A 16,686-nucleotide genomic window follows, 5' to 3' on the forward strand; every position below is an offset into this window, starting at 1 on the left:
CGTTTTTACGATGTATATTTTTGACATAAAGTACTAATTTTTATTAATAGTGTCTCTCCTTGCGCTCTTTTTCTGTTTTATAGTGTTTAATATTGCTGACCCCGTTGATCACGGGAGAATGGACAAGCTGCAGGAGGGACATACTACAAGGGATATTAGGAGATTTAAGGGTCAGCACCCACTACTATCAACTGTACACATTTAACCCTTAGGCCCACTGACAGCGTTTACGGGGCCCAAGTATTGACTTGGGCCACCAGGTTGTTGATTGGAGGGTGGGGTCCTCGGTACCTGCAGTGTAGAGGTCGCAGAGGGGATGAGGTCAGGCAGGCGGTATAGGCAGAGCGGAGCCCTAAGAGCAGCGGGTCTTCCAAAGGAGTCAGACCAGAAGGGCCACAAGCTTACAGTAATTGAATGTGATGCATAAAACTGTATTAAACATTTTACAAGATTTACAGTATCTGTACCATATAGATTTACACCAACTTAAATTACAAGTGAGTTTCAGGTGTGAAAAACTGTACTACGATGCTGAAGCAACTTGTATGAAATTACTAAGAGCCACATCAATACACTCGGTGGGCCCGATTTGGCCTGCAGGCCGCCAGTTGGAAAAACCTGCCATAGGACATCTCCTGAACATCACAAGGACCCAAAAAGTTCATAGTATGTGACATTTTTACTAGGCTGGTGGCGGTTAAGTGAAATGACTACTGTATGTATCTGTGACCCTGGGGACATGGATGTTTTATATCAAAACATATCCGTGTCCCATTAAATGTATTGCAATACAATGTAACCATCTTTCCATCTCAAGAAATTCATTTCCAAAAAGTACCTTACCTGTAAAGCACACGACTTATCCTTCTGTGGGTCCATCATATCAGTCTTCAAACCATTAGGACCCCTGCAAAGTACACTACAGAGTCAGTACTCCAGTAAAACAAGCCCCAACTTACTCTGGTGCATGCTGCATACATGAAACAGCGATCGGAAAAGATGAAGGGAAAGAAACTCAATCGCATGTTCACACTATGTTATGGAACGCGCGTAGATATCCTTACAGGTTTATAATATTATTTACTAAAACAGCCAGTACAATGGGACAGAGCTAATGAAGATCAGCTGTGGTCATCCACAACCAGGCATGCATCTACTACACTCAAACTGCACCTGGTGTACGCTCAAAATCATTGTGACATTACAACAGGTGTGGGCAACTTCAGACCTCAAGGGCCACCAACCAGTCAGATTTTCAGGAGATCCCTGCTGCAGCACAGGTGGCTCAGTCTTAGACTGCACCACCTGTGCTGAAGCAGAGATATTCTGAAAGCCTGACCTGCGTGTGGCCCTTGAGGACTGGAGTTGCCCACCCTTGCATTACAAGGTCCATCTAATTGCTACACAGCTCACCTCGATTTTTCAGACTCGCCAGCTTTTCCCTTGGATTTTCCCTTCTTCGGATGTTGCCCTGAAAGAAATACAATAATTCTTCATGTTGCCCTCTATCAGCACATACATTACTTTATATTTGGTTAAAAAACATACAGAACACCTACAAGCTCATATTGAACCCCCAAAATATCCACAACATACACATATATATATATATATATATATATATATATATATATAAAAGCATATAAGTTTCACAGAGGAGTGCTACTGAGCATGGCAATATATAGATATTTAAAACCAGAGACATAACATAAAACACAGACAAAGCTCAGTGCACATCCAGAAAAAAACATGTATATTTAGGCACTTTACCGTATATACGTTTTTCTGGATGTGCACTGAGCTTTGTCTGATTTAAAATTTATATTTGGTTACTAGAATATCTACACAGTACTAATACACTTAAATTATTTGAAAACAAAATGTGTATTTGCTTCACACATATAAAGCCTAATTTTCAGTTAATTTTAGGAATATAGATTTTGAAAGATAGTCACTTACCGTTTGCTTCAGAAAACAAGTCTCTATTTTCAAAACGGGTCCCATCAGCAGAGCCCTAGCAAGAAACGCATGCATTAGACCCCAGCAGTGTATTATACATCCAAACAGCTTGCCACACGCATTTCTGCATTGCAATACATTCATTATTCTTGCAACTAAATGCTAGAGTGGGACTGGCACTGAGTTTGGAGCAGGTGAGCCTGGTTCAATTCCCGGGGACCGGCTCCTTTTGACCTTGGGCAAGTCACTTTACCTCCCTGTGCCTCAGGCACCAAAAACAGATTGTAAGCTCCACGAGGCAGGGACCTGTGTCTGCAAAAAAATGTCTCTATACACTGTTCTATACAAGAACATGCTATTATATTATTATTAAGAGCCCTCACCCCCCCCCCAGCAATGAATGAAAATGCCCCGGTCACAATTTACAGCTCCATAAAACAGAGTTTAAAAAAAAGCCGATTTTTTACACAAGGCTGTAATATGCATTAGCCAGTCACAATAGTGAAAGTCGTTCCTTTAATCTTGCTACTCCACAAGAAAGACTATAAAAATGTATTTGCATGCACAAAGAAACCACACAAACTGAGAAACAGTACACAATTGTAACAAAAATCCAAATCCCATGCAGAGTTGTGAGCCAGATGAAACGCGCACTCAAACTCAAAGCACTAATCTTTTTTTTTTTATGCAGGATAAAATACTGCAAAGTCTTCACCTTAAGTTTTTGAAGAAGCCAAAACATTATGCACTGTAACAACCGATTCATGAGGCAACCAAAACGTACAATCAGGGGCGCAGTTCACTTGGTAACATGTCCCCATTGACCGTATCATCTATCAGGGTTTTAAAGACAAAATTCAAAAGCAACAGCACACAGAGCAATCCAGAAGACCACTGCATTCGGAAGTCACGGCAGACTTTCCCGTTGCAGCATTAACACACCCCTTTTTTTTTTTTAGTTACTCAACTTGCATTGGCCAATTCAGGGAGAGAGCTCATTAGTCACCCAACCAGGCAGCAGGCCAAGTATGTGAAAGAGGAGAAGCCAAAAAGAAACAAAATCGCAAGCAAAGAAACAAGCGTGCAACATGTATACATAAAAAACGAGAAACCTTCGATCAACCCCCCTGTAAGAATTCCTATTCTATTCTAGCCTTCCTCCTTCTTCTAATAATAGTGTATGTTTGAATATATTATGTGACAGCTGCCAAGCTAGTTCTCTGGCTCTTAAGAGTAAATGTTGAATTCTTTGTATGTAACAAGATATTCAAAAAATGTCAGGTAGGCAAAAGACCTTATTAGGTCCTTGTAAAGAAATACCCTCAGAATAAGATATACCTACATACATATTTTGTGTATAGGAAACTGGTCTAGAGCGTCACCGGAGGAGGAAAAACCTCTACGAAACCATCTAGGACGAGGCATGTCATCTTGATGTAAATACCATATACCCATTTCAAGTTACTTGTAGTTAAGTTGAAGAACTTGTCTGTCAGGAAGCGAGTGCTACAATTTATGAATCTCAAGAATAAAAGATTCAACACACCCTCTTAGGATCAAAACGAAAACAGCATTGCCCGGTTTATCAGGGTGGTCCTAAAAGGAGCAATTCAAGCAATATCCTGTTTGTGTTGTATTTATTTATTTTTAAATACAGGTAAATCAGTAACGGATTATGAACATTTGCTCATTAGATGGGTGCAAATAAATGTCCCACCCTTTCAAAATAATAAAATATATAGAATAGTCCACGGTCCGGTTCTTTTCTCAATTTAACCAGATTAAATGGTGGGCGGGGCAGTGACGTCACGGAGCTGGTTCGCCCTCATTGGGCGAACCGCTCACGTGACCGGCCCTGCGCTCCCGTGAGCGCTTGAATCTAAAAATTTCCTGAGACCTACGCCTCCGCACACCTGCGGAACCGTGCGTGAGCCCCTGCTAAAGCCGCTCTCATTGCGGCTGCAGGGGCTCACTGGTAAGCGAGAGCGCGCCTCAGCACGGGTCAGCGCCTAAGCGCTGACCATGCCCGAGGCCTTAGAAGAGAGAAGTGTTTGTAAATCCAGTGTTTCCTTTACCCTGATCATACCCGGTGTCATAAGAAAGCCAAAGAGGGAGAAAATGGGGTTCTGACTATTGTTGAACAATGACATCCCACAAACAGGAGCAGTCAGAAGAAGTCAAATCACTGCCACGTATCTGCTCACCAATTTTACATATCAACTTTAAATAGTTATTGCCATCATACGCGGGTAAAACAGTGCTCATATCTTCTTGATGTAACCCCTTAAACAACATGTCACTGACATTTGGTAACTGTGTATTTAGGTGTTTGCACCATAATGTGTGCTTTATGCAGGATTACGTTAAAAAAGATGGTTGACTATTTTTGTGGGATGGCCCTTTAACAAATACACACAATCGGAGTGAAGCTCATTTATAATTCTTAAGAGGAAAGCTCCCAGCATGGCACACACCCTCCTATCCTGCCCTAGTCACAAAAAGTGGGCTCATATAGACTCAGCTTTTGACCCGGAGGCTGGGCAATAATAGGTCAATTCAGCCTTAGTCACCTGTGTCTAGTCTTGTCTCTCAAGCTAATGGTCCCAGGTTTTGTGTAATTCGTCAATAGATTGTTTCAGGAAAGCGGTCAGCTTTTCCATAAGCCTTACATCATTTAACTTTTTTTCTACAGTCTGTCTAGAAGGGGGGGCAATTTTCTTCTATGCAGCCGCTTTCGAGCATCTTACCGCCTTCAGAACGAATGAAATCAAAACGTCTTAACGGGCAATCAATATGCTCTACTGGTTTGGCCAGTAGAAAGATCAGTGGGTCTACTTAGATTTTGAATTCTGTTATATCCCTAAGGACTTTTTGGACCATAACAAAGAATTTTTCAATGGCGGGGCACGTCCACCAAATGTATCATATCCCCTTTCTGTCCTCCAACACAGATTGGAAGCCTCCAGGTAAATCTGACTCCGTCTATTTGGGGTAAGGTACCACTGGAATAAGATTTTATATATGTTCTCTTTGGTTGATGTGCAGATGGAAGTTTTTGCTGCTGCTTCCCAGATATCCTCCCAGTCATCCCCATCTATCTCTAGGTTGAGGTCTTCGGCCCATTTGATCATATACTTATGATCTGGGGTATTTATTGATGACTCCATCCCCAAATATACCCCGTGATCAGTCCTTTTCTGGGGAGCGTTTATGGAACAACATGAGTCCTCTATCTCCTTTCTCTGTCAATACTATACTTTACCTACAACTACCAGCAACACTCCATACATCACTACAGCAGCCAGAGACTACATGGAATACTGCTAACCCACAGTGGTCTGCTGTCCTCAACTCACTCCCCTGCGCGTTTCGCTTTACATGTTCTCTCCCCCCCCCGCCCCCTTTTGGTTTCAATTCCTATAGACAAGGGTTCCCAAAGTTCATCAACGTGCACCATTAACCCTTTCAGTGCCAGAAGACGACCACAAGTAGCAATCCCGAATGCAATCTGAATGGAAGAGGACGACACTTCGTTCCCACCATGGACCCCGTCAGATGCCGGCCCAGGTTGCAGCCATCTCTTCGTGGTTCAGAGGTGGTTTCCAGTGATCGTAAGAAGAGAGGACGTTGGCCAACCCCTCAGAGTGGCTACAGGTGCGCGGGGTTATTGTTCCGTGCGTGCATGCCTATTTATATAGCGCCGTTAATGTACGTCACGCGTCACAGCAGTAATACACGGGACATTATATAAAACAATGGGAAGCAGCGCTTCAGACATGCAGTAACATTAGGAAAAGGAGTCCCTGCCCCGAAGAGCTTACAATCTATCTGTGCTAGCTATTACAAACCATTTATTGTTACTTGCCAAATGTTAACATTCTGGAAGTAAAGGATTTCTTCATGTGGATATTTATTAGGGGGCCGGGGTGGTGGAAATCACGTGTGGTTGATACACACACTTTCTAGTACCTGTGTTATAACATTTGGATCCTTTAGGCCATGGGTTGGCCAACTCCAGTCCTCAAGCGCCCCCAACAGGTCAGGGTTTTAGGATATCCCCGCTTCCCAGATTCAGCACAGGTGGCTCAGAGGCTCAGTCGAAGACTGATTGAGCCACCTGTGCTGAAGCTGGGATATCCGGAAACCCTGACCTGTTGGTGGCTCTTGGACTGGAGTTGAGCGCCCCTGCTTTAAGCCCGCAGCAATAAAGCATGTACGTGCTATGGGCTCATCTAGAGCTGAACAGGTTAAGAAGCAGAATCTTTCTGTACAGAATGGCAATGCAGGTCAGTGTATGAGAGTAAATCCGCACAGATAAAAAACAGTTTGTTTGTTTGTCTTAACAAGTTTACCTTGATGGGGACTTCCTCTTTAGCATTGAATTGCATAGTCTTCTTTTCCTTAGGGGTTTGAGAATTAAACTGTGCCGCTAGCCTACAAGGGGGGAGAAAAAACACAAAGCCAGTCAAATGACAACCATGATGTGTGGAAAATATGACTTTCTAAGATGATCCAGGGTGAAATGGGTAAGAAGCAAAAAAGGTGACACTGTGCTCATCTGCATGTCATTACCCAGAATCCCTGGCTGCAGCGGAAGCATTGTATGCCAAGAGATAATGGGGAAAGGCTGGTTGCAGACCTAATGCACCGACGGTATGGTGTCGTAACGTGCTCGTTTCTTTAGAGGGGGGGGAGATCGCACGGACCTCTGATGGTGCCGCCAACCGGATCCAAAAGGAAGTTAGCTAGTTCCCCTTTTTCTGCGGTTGCTGTGTTCAACTAGTGTTTCTACACCCAGAGCCCAATCTCTCCCCGATAAGTACAGGGAGTGGCTAAGAAAAACTACGGTACTTGCCCGACTCTCACATTCAGGGAAATGTCTCAATTAATTAGCAAAAAAAATATGAAAGCAGCAAAACCTTTAGTAAAAAAGTTAAAAAACTAGTAGCATGGTTAGATTTGCTAAGGAAAGCTAATTAGCACAGAACAATTAGGACAATCGGGCCTCACAGATGAAGGGAATGATAGTCCAAGAAAGGCCCCAATTGTACAGTATGCACCCGGATCCTACAATATATTGCTCTAGTGATGGGGGATAATACCACTTCCATGTCCGATAAAGTATAATAAAACAGATGGTGTACTATAATGTTCAGAAAAGAGTATAATGGGGAAGCTCAAATAATAGAGATTGTTACGATTAATAGAATATATAATGTACACAAATAATAATTGGCATAGTTATTCAAATACATGATCTCTGATGGCTGAAGCTGAACGTTGGTCCACAAGGCAGTCCTGCAGAGTCTGTGCTATTGGCTATTTATATAGTATATGTATTGCCAATGAGACGCACCATCCTGAGCCGAGCTAGCTTAAATAACTAGCAAAAATAGTTAGCAGTTATTCATGCGTTCGCGGTAAACCACAAGGAAAAAATACAATAAAATAAAAAGAAGTAACATCTGCTGTTATTGCGTGCACAGAGCGCTGCTGTTATTGCGTGCACAGAGCGCTGCTGGTATTGCGTGCACAGATCGCTGCTGCTATTGCGTGCACAGAGCGCTGCTGCTATTGCGTGCACAGATCGCTGCTGCTATTGCGTGCACAGATCGCTGCTGCTGCTATTGCGTGCACAGATCGCTGCTGCTGCTATTGCGTGCACAGATCGCTGCTGCTGCTATTGCGTGCACAGATCGCTGCTGCTGCTATTGCGTGCACAGATCGCTGCCGCTATTGCGTGCACAGATCGCTATTGTGCCGACGGTAACATGTGCAACGTCGCAGCATGTTAGCCACAAGCAGTCATAGAGGAAAGACTGCCCAGGTGTAACTGCCTAGTGGCAACACTCAATTGGCTGTGCTAGAGGAAATCCAAGCATGCAATTTTGGGGGCACATTTTATTTATTTATTTTAACAGGATAGAAGCTGGGGGTCTCCAGAGCTGATCCACATTAATTTCAGCTCCGGAGTCCCCCTGCTTCCCGAGATACTTGCCTCTGTAGGAGGTGCATGTATCTGCTCCGCTACCAGGGTTCATGTAATGGCGGCGTTTCAAAGCTGCCGCGCCCTGCGGGCCAATATGAAGCCATCATTAGGTGCGACTTCCCGTGGGCCCATTTGACACGGGAGCTTTAAACTATGCCAAGATACATGCGCCGCCTTTGGAGGTCTGTATCTCGGGTATCCCTGGAGCTGCAACATACGACAGCGTTTCCGTACGCGCATACTGCCCTCTGATATATATGGAAGCCTAGCAAAGAAGCAGCTTTCCATCTACCTCTAACCATTCATATAGGGTTTTCCTCTTTCCCATACACGCACAGAACAGAGCGCCAGACCCAGCGACTGCTCCATGTTACGGACCAGGCAGACCAACGTGTCAATATCTAATAAAATCCTATAGAAACCGCCCAAGCAGCGATTCAATACAGCTTACTTACTACGGTCATCCGACTGATAGCTCCTGTCCAGCCAGAGCACAGCAGCAGCGACTACCTCTACCTGGAACAATCTACTAAGTAGGGACAGCATACTGTACTAGGACGTTGTCTACCATCCTGTGTGCAGTTTGAGCTATCCACTTCATTGCAATACTGACCAGGGAGAATAATAACTACAAGATCTAATAGAAGTCTATAGAAACTGCCAACGCAGTGACGATACAGCTTGCTTACTATAGTCACCATACTGGTATGTCCCATATAGCCAGAGCTCAGCAACAGTGACTACCACAACCTGTAACGATGTACAAAGTAGGCACAGCAGACAGTCACTGTGCTATTAACCCCATATACTGTAGACACAATTTAGCTTCCCAGTGTTATAGACCATACGTCAACTTAGGCCGTGATTATACTAATACACGCTGGCGGCGTCGCACAAAAACAAAATGCTGCAATCCAATTGAGGCACACATACCTAGAGCGATGTGCGCTGCCCGGAGCTGCAGGGCGGCAGGCTGGAGAGGATACAGAGGTATTTGTTTTGGGCAGGTGACGGCCGCATCACGTGAGCGGTTCAGCCAATGAGGGAGAACGGCTCACGGCCACGCCTCCGCGTCTCCTCTGTATGTTCAAGATGCCGCTCGGCAGCAGCGCAGGGCGACATCATCAGCCTAGCAACCAAGATAGAAACTGCAGAGGCCTTTTTAGACCGTGATTTGGCACAGCCAATTGAGTGCTGCCACTAGGTAGTTACACCTGAGCAGCATTTCCTCCATGAGTGCTTGTGGCTAAATCACCACTGTGTAATGTGCTGCAACGTTGTACATGTTACCATCAGCACAACAGTGATTTGTGCACACAATAAAAACAGATGTTACTTTATTTTTCCTTGTGTTTTACCACGAACAAAGTTCACTTCAATAACTAGCACAAATCGTAGTGCCTCCTTTGCTACACACGCGCAGGCGATCCTCGCTATCCGTCGCTTCGCCTTACGACCAAAACTATCCGACGCAGTGCAATGCAATCCACGGAACGGATTATCCGCCGCACGCCATTAACATGGGATCCGCTTTATGGCGCTTTCACTATCCAACGCTAGTTTCCGGAATGGATTCCGTTGGATAACCGAGGACCGCCTGTATACATATATATACAGGTACCAAATAGCGGGCTCTGCAGGGCTAACTTGTGGCCTAAATTTCAGCTTCAGCAATCAGATCATTCATTTTAATAACTACACCAATTATTATTTATGTACATTAAATATTTCATCAATCGTAACAATGTATTTCAACATCCGCTGTATATAATCAGCAGATTGTGTACTATAATGTTCAGTGAAGGGTACTCTCTACAGGACATGGAAGTGGGTAGTATCCCCCACTACTAGAACACTATAGTGTAGGATCCGAGTGCATACTGCGCCATTGGGGCCTTTCTTGGACCATCTTTCCCTTCATCGGTGAGAGCAGTTTGTCCCAGTGGTTCCATGTATGTTATTCCCCTAGTGCACCGCCTCCCACACACGTCCCCGAGGTTACCGCCTCCCACACACGTCCCCCGAGGTTACCGCCTCCCACACACGTCCCCAGAGGTTACCGCCTCCCACACACGTCCCCAGAGGTTACCGCCTCCCACACACGTCCCCAGAGGTTACCGCCTCCCACACACGTCCCCAGAGGTTACCACCTCCCACACACGTCCCCGAGGTTACCGCCTCCCACACACGTCCGAGGTTACCGCCTCCCACACACGTCCCCGAGGTTACCGCCTCCCACACACGTCCCCGAGGTTACCGCCTCCCACACACGTCCCCGAGGTTACCGCCTCCCACACACGTCCCCGAGGTTACCGCCTCCCACACACGTCCCCGAGGTTACCGCCTCCCACACACGTCCCCGAGGTTACCGCCTCCCACACACGTCCCCGAGGTTACCGCCTCCCACACACGTCCCCGAGGTTACCGCCTCCCACACACGTCCCCGAGGTTACCGCCTCCCACACACGTCCCCGAGGTTACCGCCTCCCACACACGTCCCCGAGGTTACCGCCTCCCACACACGTCCCCGAGGTTACCGCCTCCCACACACGTCCCCGAAGTTACCGCCTCCCACAAGTCCCCGAGGTTACCGCCTCCCACACGTCCCCGAGGTTACCGCCTCCCACACGCCCCCGAGGTTACCGTCTCCCACACACGTCCCCCGAGGTTACCGCCTCCCACACGCCCCCGAGGTTACCGCCTCCCACACACGTCCCCGAGGTTACCGCCTCCCACACACGTCCCCGAGGTTACCGCCTCCCACACACGTCCCCGAAGTTACCGCCTCCCACAAGTCCCCGAGGTTACCGCCTCCCACACGTCCCCGAGGTTACCGCCTCCCACACGCCCCCGAGGTTACCGTCTCCCACACACGTCCCCGAGGTTACCGCCTCCCACACATGCCCGAGGTTACCGCCTCCCACACACGTCCCGAGGTTACCGCCTCCCACACATGCCCGAGGTTACCGCCTCCCACACACGTCCCGAGGTTACCGCCTCCCACACATGCCCGAGGTTACCGCCTCCCACACATGCCCGAGGTTACCGCCTCCCACACACGTCCCGAGGTTACCGCCTCCCACACATGCCCGAGGTTACCGCCTCCCACACACGTCCCGAGGTTACCGCCTCCCACACATGCCCGAGGTTACCGCCTCCCACACATGCCCGAGGTTACCGCCTCCCACACATCACGGAGGTTCAACAGACACCACAGTTTGTTTTATCTACCGAAAAAACAATATATTTTACAAAACAGCCGTTTCCTGGCCGGCAATGTGGGAGTGCACCTCTATATGTTGTTGGTCAATGAACCCGGCACACAAACCTGCATCTTTAACTAGAGACAGATTTGAAAAATGTCCTAAATGGTCAAATGACGTATTTCGCTTTAGAAATTTCATTTCAGGCAGTTATTTCTTGGTTGGCCAATCAGGCTCAAGTTAAAATAAAGTGTGCGCTGAAGAGGTGATATGCACAATTGGGGCGGAGGGGGGAGATCACACTATGTAACATTGTGAAGAAGATATCGCCACCAATACTTCTACACAAATAAAGAGGTTGGAAATAAGGTACCTACTTTTTCTCATTGAAATGTTTCTTACTGTGATTTTTTCTTGATTTCATAGCTGTCAAAAATAAATAAATAAATAAATAAAAGAGGATTTAAACCCCGCAAAGGGAGAGCCCCCCACACAGCAACCGGCAAAGGGAGAGCACCCCGCACAGCAACCCGCAAAAGGGAGAGCCCCCGCACAGATACCCGCAAAAGGGAGAGCCCCCCGCACAGCAACTGGCAAAGGGAGAGCCCCCCGCACAGCAACCGGCAAAGGGAGAGCCCCCGCACAGCAACCGGCAAAGGGCGAGCCCCCCGCACAGCAACCGGCAAAGGGAGAGAGCCCCCACACAGCAACCCGCAAAAGGGAGAGCCCCCGCACACGGAGAGCCCCCCGCACAGCAACCCGCAAAGGGAGAGCCCCCCGCACAGCAACCCGCAAAGGGAGAGCCCCCACCGCACAGCAACCCGCAAAGGGAGAGAGCCCCCGCACAGCAACCCGCACACGGAGAGCCCCCCACACAGGGAGAGCCCCCCGCACAGCAACCGGCAAAGGGAGAGCCCCCCCGCACAGCAACCGGCAAAGGGAGAGAGCCCCCGCACAGCAACCCGCACACGGAGAGCCCCCCACACAGGGAGAGCCCCCCGCACAGCAACCGGCAAAGGGAGAGCCCCCCGCACAGCAACCGGCAAAGGGAGAGCCCCCGCACAGCAACCCGCAAAAGGGAGAGCCCCCGCACAGGGAGAGCCCCCCGCACAGGGAGAGCCCCCCGCACAGGGAGAGCCCCCGCACAGCAACCGGCAAAGGGAGAGCCCCCCGCACAGCAACCGGCAAAGGGAGAGCCCCCCGCACAGCAACCGGCAAAGGGAGAGCCCCCCGCACAGCAACCGGCAAAGGGAGAGCCCCCCGCACAGCAACCGGCAAAGGGAGAGCCCCCGCACAGCAACGGGCAAAGGGAGAGAGCCCCCGCACAGCAACCCGCACACGGAGAGCCCCCCGCACAGGGAGAGCCCCCGCACAGCAACCGGCAAAGGGAGAGCCCCCCGCACAGCAACCGGCAAAGGGAGAGCCCCCCGCACAGCAACCGGCAAAGGGAGAGAGCCCCCGCACAGCAACCGGCAAAGGGAGAGAGCCCCCGCACAGCAACCGGCAAAGGGAGAGAGCCCCCGCACAGCAACCGGCAAAGGGAGAGAGCCCCCGCACAGCAACCGGCAAAGGGAGAGCCCCCCGCACAGCAGCCCCGCAGAGGGAGAGCCCCCCGCACATAGCAACCCGCAAAGGGAGAGCCCCCCGCACATAGCAACCCACAAAGGGAGAGCCCCCCGCACATAGCAACCCGCAAAGGGAGAGCCCCCCGCACAGCAACCCCGCAAAGGGAGAGCCCCCCGCACAGCAACCCCGCAAAGGGAGAGCCCCCCGCACAGCAACCCCGCAAAGGGAGAGCCCCCCGCACAGCAACCCCGCAAAGGGAGAGCCCCCCGCACAGCAACCCCGCAAAGGGAGAGCCCCCCGCACAGCAACCCCGCAAAGGGAGAGCCCCCCGCACAGCAACCCCGCAAAGGGAGAGCCCCCCGCACAGCAACCCCGCAAAGGGAGAGCCCCCCGCACAGCAACCCCGCAAAGGGAGAGCCCCCCGCACAGCAACCCCGCAAAGGGAGAGCCCCCCGCACAGCAACCCCGCAAAGGGAGAGCCCCCCGCACAGCAACCCCGCAAAGGGAGAGCCCCCCGCACAGCAACCCCGCAAAGGGAGAGCCCCCCGCACAGCAACCCCGCAAAGGGAGAGCCCCCCGCACAGCAACCCCGCAAAGGGAGAGCCCCCCGCACAGCAACCCCGCAAAGGGAGAGCCCCCCGCACAGCAACCCCGCAAAGGGAGAGCCCCCGCAAAGGGAGAGCCCCCGCAGCAACCTGCAAAGGGAGAGCCCCCCGCACAGCAACCCGCAAAGGGAGAGCCCCCCGCACAGCAACCCGCAAAGGGAGAGCCCCCCGCACAGCAACCGGCAAAGGGAGAGCCCCCCGCACAGCAACCGGCAAAGGTAGAGAGCCCAAGCACAGCAACCCGCACAGGGAGAGCCCCCCGCACAGGGAGAGCCCCCCGCACAGGGAGAGCCCCCCGCACAGGGGACATTTACCTTTCTGCTCTTCCATCTGCTTTCTGAACCTTGCATTTTGTTGAACAAGATCGCGCAGGCCTTCCGGGCTCTGCCAGCACAGGTCTTGAGCTTTTTCATTTGCCATTAGCGCTCCTTCCTGATCTCCGAGCAGAAAGAGGGCGTCACAGAACCGATAATGCCCCTGTTACACAAGACAGAAGTTTCAGAATGATCGTAGGAACAGAACTTGACAGCCGGTAGGAACCACGTTACCCCCCAATCTACTCTGTCCATTTTCTACCTGCTCCAAAACTACAGATGCCATTTGATCCTTTGCTCTCACCTTATATCCACCCCAATCATTTATTTTAACTCACTTACTGTATTGGTCTCTACCACACGTGTTGGGAGGCTACTAACTGAATTCACCACCTTCTCCGTGACATACTTCCTCACATCTCCCCATAGTCTGCCACCCCGGGATTCAGAGAATGACCTCTTATTCTAGCACTTTTCTCCGAAATACGCTTCCCGCCTGTACACTGGCGTTAATGACATCCCTTCGTCAGCACACGTGGCTCAGTCGTTGACCAAGCCACCTGTGCTGAAGCACGGACATCCTTAACACCTGACCTGTTGGTGGCCTTTGAGTTCTGGAGTTGCCCACTGCTGTACTAGAGACACAGTCTCCAGAATCAGGAGACATAGTCAGTCATCGGTCCCTGATATTTAAAGCATTTCTTAAAAAGCACAGTTCTACAATAACACAGCTGCATGCTACATTAAATACATGTGCTGGCATTTACATGAACAGGCAGCAAGATTATTGCTGAACTACTAAATGAATGTCCGTTTTTTTGTCCCAGAAAAGCACACAGATAGGATATCCCAAGTGCTAAACAAAACGGTAAAAATGCCTAAACGTTTTATTAATAGGCATTATTTTTACAATACGTTAGAGATTGCTCAGTGAAAGAAAAAAGTAGAAGAAGATCAGAAACAAACAGAAGTAAATGTTAACTTGATTGTAAGAAAGAACTCACTTTTAAATGGAAGTAAACAAAACATTTTGTTTAGACTTTCAGGCAGCAAATCTACACAATAAATACAAGTTATACCGCTGAATACTCCAGAAGGAGCTGTACAAAATGAAACAAAAAGTTCAAGGTATTCCTACTTCCTTCCCATGGAGTAGCGATCTTGATTTTGAGATCGTACTTCGAGCACGGGATGCAGAAAGTGAGGCTGAATCCTCCTGCAGGTCCCTGCTAATTCCCGTTCAGCTTCCCTTCTCCTGGAACAGAAACCTGCCTCCCTGCTGCTCTCGGGCTGAGATACTGGCTTAGGAATGCAAAAGCCGACAGGTTTGCCCTGTTCCAGGAAACGAAAGCCAGGCATTCGTAATGCACTTCAACCTCCGATATTTCTAGTATCAAAGGTTGTGGTTATCTGACTCACAAAAGGCAATGCACGTGCATTACTTACACTGCAGAGATTGGGAAACTCAAACATTTCCTCCCCACCCCCCTTTCTTTACATGGGTGGGAAGCAGTGGGTCTCTGTAGCTGAACCATGTTTATTGAGCCTCTGCGGACCTCCTAGGGAACGTGCAAACGGTAGCTTTCTCTCTTCGTCTGACTATGAAACATTTCCCACGTCTGCAGTATCATCTATATGCTTTTTTGCAAACTCAATTGAACTTTTTGGTCTAAATGCCAAGTGTTACACCTGGCTGGCGCAAACTCAACACTGCATATCACAAGGTCAATGCCAACCCAACGGTCAAGCATGGTGGTGACAACATCATGTTCTGGGGATGCTGCTCTTCAGCAGGGACTGGGAAGCTTGTCAGGATAGAGGGGGGAATGGATGGTGCGAAGTACAGGTGAATCCTTGAGGAAAACCTGTTTGGGTGAAATTCAGACAGTATTGGCTGACTCGCTGTTTCAATGAACCCAAGCACAAAGCCACACTGGAGGGGGTTGAACAAGAGAATGAATGTTCTGGAGTGGCCCAAAGTCAAAGTCCTGACTTGAATCCAAACAAACATTTATAGCGAGACTTGAGGATTGCAGTCAATTGACGATCCCCATCACACTTATCAGAACTGGATCCATTTTTCCATGAAGAATGGACAAAAAGGTCACCATCCTAACTGTGCGAAGCTAGCAGAGACCGAGCCAAAAAGATTCATAGCAGCAATTGCTGCTTCTACCAAGTACTGACTTCATTGGCTGAACACTTATGCAACCAGATCATTTCATTTTGTACATTTCCTTTGCCGACATTTAACCTCCTCATCACAAAATGCCCAGTTTAACCCCTACAGCTTTGTAGCTCTAAATAAAAAAAACGTTAATTGAAAAACTGCACATACATTATTTGGTGAATACTTCGGCAAACCACTGTATATTATAAATGGCGCTGACATTCTACAGTGCAGTACAATGTGGCTGTGAAAGACCAGAACAATAAAAACACAAGAATATAATATACCTCTTTAGGTAAGGAGAGCCCTGCGCTAACACAATCCAAAGCAAATAGCGGAGTTCAACTAAAGGGGAGTCTGACATGAAAACTTCTCTCAAAGTAGATTTAGTTTTATTTAAGCCTCAGCAAAAAGGATTAATATGACAGCTCTGCCCTCGTGTGATGAGCACAAGTAACCCGTTCTAGACAACAAATCTCTTTAAAAGCCATTGTATAAATATACACACACACACACACACACACACACACACACACACACACACACACACAACAGTATCCCTATTTAAACTTTCCTACTCATGCATATTACATGTGTCCCACACCATGGCTTTACCTTCTTTCTGTGGCTTACTGTACCCAAATGCACCGTATGTTCTTCCCACGACATCTGCCTCTCTTCCCACTTTATTACCTCCTCTCACTCCCAAGACTTCTCTCATGCGGCCCACGCTCCCTGGACTTCCCTACCACGCTCCCCCCGCTTTCAGATGTTTAAAAACTGTCCGAAGACTCAGCTTTTCAAGGAAACCTTCTTGCCAACCCCATTGGGACCAGCTGTGTGGCTGGACCAATCACAACCCTATGTAATATATCCCCAC

At 48.7% G+C, this 16,686-nt stretch overlaps 1 protein-coding gene across 5 annotated transcripts in view; it reads right to left on the minus strand.

Annotated features, from left to right (window-relative positions):
• Positions 1–16,686, minus strand: part of TTC3 (tetratricopeptide repeat domain 3) — a 102,236-nt gene that overhangs the window by 60,592 nt on the left and 24,958 nt on the right. For 2 of the 5 annotated variants that reach the window (XM_075593766.1, XM_075593767.1), the window contains exons 6-11: positions 13,637–13,799; positions 11,529–11,577; positions 6,312–6,393; positions 1,960–2,014; positions 1,414–1,471; positions 844–907 (exon numbers count right to left, since the gene is read on the minus strand). In XM_075593766.1, coding sequence (XP_075449881.1) covers positions 844–907; positions 1,414–1,471; positions 1,960–2,014; positions 6,312–6,393; positions 11,529–11,577; positions 13,637–13,799 — 471 coding nt within the window. Of the gene's footprint in view, positions 1–843; positions 908–1,413; positions 1,472–1,959; positions 2,015–2,674; positions 2,863–6,311; positions 6,394–11,528; positions 11,578–13,636; positions 13,800–14,640; positions 14,953–16,686 lie in introns of those variants that run through there. The other 3 variants (XM_075593768.1, XM_075593769.1, XM_075593770.1) reach the window with 3 other exon arrangements.

This window comes from Ascaphus truei, chromosome 3 (assembly GCF_040206685.1).
Source record: "Ascaphus truei isolate aAscTru1 chromosome 3, aAscTru1.hap1, whole genome shotgun sequence".
Classification (NCBI taxonomy): domain Eukaryota; kingdom Metazoa; phylum Chordata; class Amphibia; order Anura; family Ascaphidae; genus Ascaphus; species Ascaphus truei.